At 57.4% G+C, this 8,454-nt stretch overlaps 1 protein-coding gene across 2 annotated transcripts in view; it reads left to right on the top strand.

Annotated features, from left to right (window-relative positions):
- Window positions 1-8,454, top strand: part of FAM3D (family with sequence similarity 3, member D) — a 30,246-nt gene that overhangs the window by 17,159 nt on the left and 4,633 nt on the right. For both annotated transcript variants that reach the window (XM_005868423.2, XM_005868422.2), the window contains exons 5-7: window positions 2,440-2,557; window positions 4,013-4,071; window positions 6,840-6,890. In XM_005868423.2, coding sequence (XP_005868485.1) covers window positions 2,440-2,557; window positions 4,013-4,071; window positions 6,840-6,890 — 228 coding nt within the window. The remainder of the gene's footprint in view (window positions 1-2,439; window positions 2,558-4,012; window positions 4,072-6,839; window positions 6,891-8,454) is intronic.

Below are 8,454 nucleotides of genomic sequence, written 5' to 3'. Positions count from 1 at the left end.
GGGGGTGTCCCCAGGCCTGGACAGCGCCTCCCGCATAGGGAGCCCCTCTGGTCAAGAGTAAACCAGCCTCTCCGTGACCGTGTCCGGGCAGATGTCAGAGGTGGGGCTCCCGGGCTCACGAGAGAAGCGGACCCTCCCAGCCTCATCCGCAGGCCCGGGCAGGGGCAGGGCCCCTTTGTGGGGTTCCATCCCCGCCTCCGCCCTCTCTCTTCTGAGCTACAGGCCTGGGACCCCCCCCCCCCCCAGCAGCCTCAGGGGTGTCTCTAACCCGGTGCTCACTCTCTGGTCATCACGTCCCCACTGAGCTCTGGTCACACCCTCGAGTGGGTGAGGAGACAGAGAGCCCGGGGCAGGCATTCTGCTCAGATCCCCAGGGCTGCCCGCAGCCCAGGGCGCCCAGGCCCAGCATGTGCCCTGGCGTGGGTGCATTCACTCCCAGAAAGGGGCCTGGCCTCCTCGGAAGAGCCACAGGCGGGCCACTTGCACCTGCGGGCTGTCCCTGCAAAGGGCACTCTTTCCTGCTTCCCACAGAGGCTCCCTCTAGAGGGCGCTGTTCATCCCGCCCACCTTGGGCCTGGGCTCGGCCGCCCAAATGCTCTGTGTGGTCACCCAACGAATATGTACTGCGTGCCCACCGGTGCCGGGCACAGGAGCCGTTGAAATGATTCCAGGAGATAATAAAGAGAGAGCACTTGCCCCGGCCTCGCACACAGCAACCTCCGCGTGTGCCCGCTGCCCTGCGGGGGCTGTGGGTTTGCTGCAGGCACCGCGGGCCGGAGCGGAGGGAGCTGCCAGGCACTGCCTTCTCTGCAGGTGGATTTCCCCTCATCCGTGTCCTCCCTGATGGTACCTGCCCCACGTCAGGTGGAGCTAAAACACCCCTTAGCATCAGTCGGAGCCTGCCACGCTGAGAAGGCGGCGATGTCCCAGCTCGCAGGGCCCCCTGAGGGCTGCGTGGCTCTGCAGCTGTTTGAGGGTCGGCCCTTGGGAGGGCCTTGTGGAGAGGAGGCAGGTCTGAACAGCGGCCCCAATAATCACATCTCCACACAGTGTGTCCTCAGTGCGTTCCAAGGAGCGCGCTAAGCACTGAGTGGGGGGCCGGCACTGCCTACCTGTCCCTGTGGAACCCCAGAGCCCAGCCCATAGTAGGTGCTCAGTAAATGAGTGGGTGATGGTAAGAATAATCAGTAGTTACCTGTGCTCATTTATTCCCCGTGAGAACCCAGCTGGGAAGCCACCATGGTTATCCCATTTCACAGAGCAGGAAGTTGAGGTGCAAGGAGGTTGAAGACTTGCCCAAGGGAACCCACTGGCGAGAGATGCTCCTACCCACCATGCTAGGGCCCCGGGCGGTCAACAGGGGCTTCTCTGGAGGAGAGGGAGCTCAACAGGCTGCTGCGGCCCCAGAGGAAGGTTCTGGAGAGAATCTCTTTGTCACGGTGCTTCTGGCATTACCCACACTCATTGCTCCACACGCACTGACCAGGGGCCTGCGCTGAGTGAGGCACTGTGATATCTGCATGAGAGTGAGTGGAACCAGTGGGTTGACATTTGGACAATGTGACCAGCCAGATCTCTCAAGCAGCCAGGAAGTGAGACATAGAGACTTGAATTTCTCTCCCCATTCCACAGAGGAGGGCGTTTGAGTGCCTGCAAAGAGTACTGCTGATAGTGGAGGCAGGATTCCATTTCAGAACAACCTCCTGGGCACAGCCTCTGTCCTGGGTCCTGACCTGGGATGAAGAGACTTTGCTAGAGGACTAAGGCAGAAGTAGGCAAAAAATACATATTTTTCAGTTCAACAAGCATTTATGGAGTGCCTGCTGTGTACCTGGCACCGTGTGAGGGGTTTTCGGATGTGCTAATCAATGTCCTGTTCACCTTTCCTCTGGCTTCTGGCTTCTGGGGCCCAGAATCTTGGTGATTAGGAATAGACAGAACCCAGAGTGGCTGCCTTCAGAGGAAAAGAGGTTTCTGGATGTATTAGTCAGGTTACGCTGCAGTAACAAGCAGCCCCACATCCCAACAGATGTCCATATCTCATTGAAGCTGCGTGCCCAGGGGTGGCTGGTGAGGGCTGTGTCAACCTTACTCAGGGTCCCAGCCTGATGGAGACTCCAACCTATGGAGTCACCTGGGCTATGGCATTTTAAGACTTCCACCTGGCAGTGACACACTTCACCCCTGCTCACATCTCATTGGCCAGAGCAAGTCACATGGCCATGCCTAACCTCAAGAGCTGGGGAGGGCCATCCTACCAAGTGGCCAGAGGAAGAGAATCAGAATTTCAGTGGCCCCCACACATGATCACCACATAGACCTACGGGCTGGGGCTGGGGCTGGGGCTGGGGCTGGGGCTGTGAGGGGAAGCCCAGAAATGGATTCTGGGGGGTCCTACACACGGCTGCTGCCACCAAGGCTGGTCTGTTCCCTCCCCAGGGGTCGTGAAGGTCAAGTGTGACCTCAGCAAGCCCTGCCCAGACAACTTCTTTGCATTTAAAATCCTCAGCGGGGCCGCCAACGTCGTGGGCCCCTCCATATGCTTCGAAGGCCACATGTAAGTACCAGAGGGACTCCTGTGTTTCGTTTCCTTTATTGCGTTCATCCATCCATTCATTCATTCATTCATTCGCTAATTCAGAGGCTGTGGGTGCAGGCCCTGAGGCCAGTCCACACCTTCCACACACTTCCTTTTACTCCGGGTGGGTGAGTCCCAAATACCAATAACCCTAACAGCTTCCCGGTCTGCCCGCACCTTGCTCAGTGCTCACAGCACCATCTCATCCAGCCCCCAAACGCTCCCAGCACCATCTCATCCAGCCCCCCAACACTCCCACCACCATCTCATCCAGCCCCCAACGCTCACAGCACCATCTCATCCAGCCCCCAAACGCTCCCAGCACCATCTCATCCAGCCCCCAACCCTCCCACCACCATCTCACCCAGCCCCCAACACTCCCAGCACGATCTCATCCAGCCCCCAACCCTCCCACCACCATCTCACCCAGCCCCCAACACTCCCAGCACGATCTCATCCAGCCCCCAACCCTCCCAGCACCATCTCATCCAGCCCCCAACGCTCCCAGCAGGAAGCTGCAGTTGTCCCCTTTGTAACGATGAGAAAATCGAGGGCAGGCAGGGTCACGCTAACTGGTGGTGGAGGCAGGACTGGAACTCAGGGCTGTCCGACAGCCACTTTCTGGGCTTCCCACGAAGGGAGATGCCTCGGAGGAGGATTCAAGATCGGGATCCAGGAGTCGACATCTGGACCCAGGAGGTGCTGGGACTTCCAGGTGCAAGAGAAAGAGCCCGGTGGTTCAGGCCCTGGGATGGCAAGCTCACCCTACGGAAGGAGCCCGAGGCAGGGCTTTCGCCAGGCTCTGAACCTGCTCCACGTGCTCAGGCAAAGCAAGGACCTCAGTGGGTAGTTCACGTACCTAAAATTTAGGCCAGAGGCAGTGGCTTCAGGACCAGCTGCATCCAGGGGTTCAAACCATGTCATCAGGGTTCCCTCTCGCACGGCCGTCAGCTCTGCCTTCCTCACCGAAGACAGGCCTCGGCGTGTGGACAGCAGGGGGACCACAGCTGGTCCGCACATGGGCCCCAGCCAGCACCCCACGGGGGAGAGAGCTTTCCATCCGAATTGCCCCGTAAGGGTCCTCAGGGCGCTGGCTGTGCCTGGTCAGCCCTGTGGCCAGAGGCACAGGGTGCTCTGCTGTTTAGGCCTGGGAGGGAGGGTGGCCCTGAGAACCAGCGGCCTGAGATGGAGGCCAGTGCTCCCAAGGACACCACAGATAGGAGTGGGGACCCTGGGCCCTTTTCTCTGAGCAGACTGCTCTGGTCCGGACAAGCCCCGAGTGACTCCTCGAGAACCCAGCCCACCGCCCAGTCCCGGAGGAAACATGGCCTGAATCCTGCCGGGCACTTCCTGTTGCTCTGAGTCCCGAGTCCGGGAGCAGTTCACTCCACACCGGGACCCACTGTCGCGTTTTGTTTTCCTTTTCTTCCTCAGGATCATGAGTCCTGTGAAAGACAACGTGGGCAGAGGCCTGAACATCGTCCTGGTGAACGGTGAGTTGCTGACCACCCCTCAGACAGCCCCCACTGTGGGGGGATGTGGGGGAATGTCGGGGGGGGCACTGGGTGCACTCCTTCACTTCCTGCCACATGCCCTGGGTCGTCCGTGGTGTCAGGCAGGGAGGCCTGGCGGGCCTGTGGGGACAGAAGGTACGAAAGGCCCGGTCCTGTCGCAGCCCTGGCCGGGCCCTGCCGTGTGTGCCTGTCCCAGGAGACATGCTTCTCCCTGGGGTTTAAACCAACACCATGAGGCCATGAGAGACAACGATGGCAACATGAGATCATGGCTGGGTGCACACCTTCATTCATTTATTCAGCCATGTCAACAGCAGCTGTGGTGGTGGGCCAGGCCCTGCCCAGAGCGCTGGGGGGAGGAGAGGGGTCATCCCTGGCTTCACAGCCCCTGTGGGTGTGCTGTGGAGTCGGAAGCACGGAGCTGGGGCAGGGCCATCGGGGAGGGGAGGTGATGGTCAGCTGCAGCCTGAAGGAGGGGAGGGTGGGGGTCTCTCTGGCTGCACCAGAGACAGGCAGCGGTGGGCGGCGAGGCTGCAGAGGGGGCAGGGCCAGAGGGTGAGGGGCTGTGCGTCCCACTAAAAAGTGTGGCTTGAAGCAGAGGGCAGTAAGCGACCTCAGGAAGGCTTTGAGCAGAGCATGAGGCCCAGCCCTGCATTCCAGAAACTTCTCTCTTACCTGAAGGGGGGGGGGGGGGGGCTGGAGGCAGGGAAACCCAGGGGAGGCCCCCCGTACTGACCCTGCTTCTCCAGCAGGCGATGAACGGGAGGCCAATGGCAGGCCAAGCCTGAAACTGGGACGCCTTACAGGAGGGGGTTTGTTTATGGGATTCGAGTCCGGACCAGGTGGTCTGGCCCCAGCCAAGACCCCCGCTCTGCCTTCAGCTCCTAGATGGGGAACATGGGCCAGTTCCCTGGATCTAAGAGCCACTTCCTGGGACAAAGGGCAGGGCAGGGGGAAAGGGCACAGTGGGCGCTTAGGAGGGGAAAGGTCAAACTGTGTGTGGCATGTGACCACCCTCCCGCACTTAGGATGTGACGGGGTAAGACTGGAACTTCTAGAGGTGCATTTCCCAGGAGCCTTGCCAGAGCCTGACAGCTCCCTGGGAGCTGAGGAAGGGTCGGGGCTGGGAGGGTAGGAGGCCAAGAGGTGGGTCTCCCCCAAAGTCTTGAGGAGAGAGCAGCCTGATTGACTCCAGTGGTGGCCCTGCCCAGAGGGAGGGCGTGCAGGCCGCTGGGACTGGTCCCGGAGCCCCTTCAGGCTGCAGAAAATGCTCCAGCCGCAGCTGACCAGGCTGAAACCTGCTGGTGTTCTCTCCCCCGAACTGGGCCCCTGCCCGAGAAGACCTCTCAAAAAGTCTCTGATGACAGGGGCTCAGACTGGGGCCTCCTTCCTCACCCCTCACAAAGTCCAAAGACAAAAACAACTATCAGCAATACTAAAAGCTAATGTTTAGTGAGCATTTACTACGTGCTCACTATTCCATTTAACCCATCACCATGCTGGAATGGCACGATGCTCAGTGTCCCCATGCTCCAGGTGAACAGTGACGCTCAGAGAGGTTAGGCGACTTGCCCAAGGTTGCACAGCCAATAGCATCATCTAGATTTTAACCTGTATCTGGCTGGCTCCAGGTCTGAATCACTCAGCTGAACTACCCCCCTAGACTAGAACTGTCTCCAAGCATGTATGCAGCACCTACTGTATGCCAGCTCTGCGCCAGTCCAAGGAATCAGTCCTCAGGGCCAGGGCCTCCTCCGTACAATGAGCCAGAACAACACAAGGATTGTTAAAGGCTGGTGCTTTGCAACCTTTTAGGAACTGTTCAAACTATATCTCCTCCCTCTGATTCCAAAAAATTCCACAAATGCCCGTGGTCTCAGTTGAACAGGGTCACATTCCCCTTCCAAGGGACCCAGGTGAAGTGCCCCAGGGGCTTGGACCATCAGTGGCTGGAAGAATCCGGGAGGAGCTGCAATGTGAGCTCCTTCCCCCACCCCACCCTCCACCCAGCGGGAGACCCTTCACTAACCCGGGCCCAGCCCACCCTCTTCAGGAATCCTGGACCTCCTATTGGGTGGTAAGGGGGAAGGACCCCCGGTGAGCCTGGAGAGCTGCCATCCCCTCTGCAACATCTCCATCTAGTGGCACCGAGCGAGACTGTACGTTTCCTCCAGAGCACACGGTTCTCCGTGGGTCTTGGACCCTTTGCAAAACTCACAACACGCAACTGAGATTACTGAGCTCAGGACACCGAGTTCCGTTCAGCAAATCCCTTTCCCTTCAAGAGTCAGAGGACTCCAATTGCAGAGCTCCGACGTAGGTGGGAATAAAGATGACAATTGTGGTTCTTTTCATGACTAGTTTGTAGCTAACTTGTATCTTGTATGCTGACTATCTACTGTAAAGACATCTTATTTAGTTCCCAAAGCCCATTGTTCAGATGAGGGGAAAAAAAAATGAGGTCAGAATGCTCATGGGTGCATTAGGAAGTGGAAAGGCAGAACACAGACCCAGATCGGTGGAATTCTGTTCGATCCCAGAGACCCTCCTCCATTATATTGTACCACTCACATCAGCCCAGACGTTACGGGGCATCTTCTTAGTCCCGCATGCTTTCTACGGGACCTGGTTCTGTTCCATTATTATTCTATCTTTAGACCTTAGACTAAAAAGTACTCATTTTCCACCAAATGACAGGCAGAACGACACAGTCCAGCAAGTAATCGTTCTGCTCTCTCACCCCTCAGGAACCTCGGGGCAGGTGCTGCGTCAGGCCAGCTTCGACATGTACTCCGGAGGTACGTGGGCACCTCTGTTGGCAATGAGGTCACGGGTGGGCTGAGCTCCTTCCTGTGGCGAAAGAGCTATCGGGGTGGGGGGGGGCGGCTCTTGTTTCCACAGAAGACACCCAGAAGGAGGCGTGGTGGGGGTTCACGCCGTCCTGCGGCCTTTGAAACGTGGTGATCTCAAACAACGTCAGTGGAGAAGTGAGGTGGGGGAGGGGAAGCAGCCAGCACAGTATGTTATCAAGCGATTGAACACGGCAGGCAACTGGACCTCAAGGGACAGTGTCGAACACACACCTCAGAGATGTCCCGGTGGGGCAAGGGAGCTGGGGGCTCCCACCCCTCTTTCCGGGGCACTTCCACACTCTGGCCTGCCCCAGGGTGCGAAAGAGAATATGGAGGCCAGAGAAGACCTTCTGGCAAAGACGTGCTCGGGCTGGAGTTGCAGGCCAGGTATGTGTGCAGCCGACGGGCTCAGAACGAGGTATAGGGCCCAGTTTGCTCTGCTAGATGGGGGTGTTTATTTTAAGGCCACAGAGGTCCTTAGTGGGCGAGGCGCCCGGCTGTCTTTCCGCAGCGTCTTCTTTTCTATCTCTCTGCGCAGACATGCTTGCTGAGCTTCTCTGTGCACAGGCCACCCCCTAGGAAGTCATAGTCCTCCTTGCCCTGAGCAAAGCCAGGCCCCTGCGCAAATTGCTCCATATCCAGAGAGCCGTCTGCATTATTAGAATTTTCCTTTAAATTGTGTCACTTTTCTAATCTAAATAAACTAGAAGCCTGATGCACGAAATTCGTGCAAGGGGCTCAGCCCCCACCACCGCAGCGGCTGCTTCTGCCTCGGCCCCCGCCGCCACAGCTTCGTCCAGAAGGTCGTCTGGAAGGACATCCGGAAGGGCGTCCGGTCTAATTAGCATATTATGCTTTTATTATTAAAAGGAAATTATGTTATTGCCCTGAGTAGAAAGATATTGTTGCTGTTTTGGTCATAAAAGTAAGCACAACAGGAACAAATCAGTGTCCTTGAAGGAAGCAGGGAGCGGATGCCCCCGTCGGCCCCAGCCCAGCCCGCGCCGAGGCCTGCCCGGGGTCAGATGCAGCGATTTCACAGTGCAGGGAGGCGATGAAGGTGCAAATGGGACGGGACCCGCTCCTTGATGTGAACTCGAGAGTTGTAGGAGCCTAAGTTCTCCCTCTGTGACCCCAGTTACCTGCAGGCCAGTGGGTGTGCCCTCCGAAGAAATCCAAATCACTGACTCGGGAAGACATATGCGCCCTCAGGTTCGCTGCAGCATTGTTCACAATAGCCGAGACAGAGAAGCAGCCTAGTGTCCACCAATAGGTGAACAGATAAGGAAGATGCGATTGTTACATTGAGATATTACTCAGTGAAATATTACTCAGCCATAAAAAAGAATGAAATCTTACTATTTGTGACAACATGGATGGACCTACAGGATATTATGCCAAATGAAATAAGTCAGACTGAGAAGAATACCGTATGATTTCACTTATGCCAGTATAGAGAATCTAAAAACAAACAAAAAACAGAAACAGACTCACAGACACCAAGAAAAGC

Source organism: Myotis brandtii, unplaced genomic scaffold (genome assembly GCF_000412655.1).
Source record: "Myotis brandtii unplaced genomic scaffold, ASM41265v1 scaffold268, whole genome shotgun sequence".
In the NCBI taxonomy this organism is placed as follows: Eukaryota; Metazoa; Chordata; class Mammalia; order Chiroptera; family Vespertilionidae; genus Myotis; species Myotis brandtii.
The sequence above is the reverse complement of the archived record's forward strand: the minus strand, read 5'-3'. Positions and strand labels throughout refer to the sequence as shown.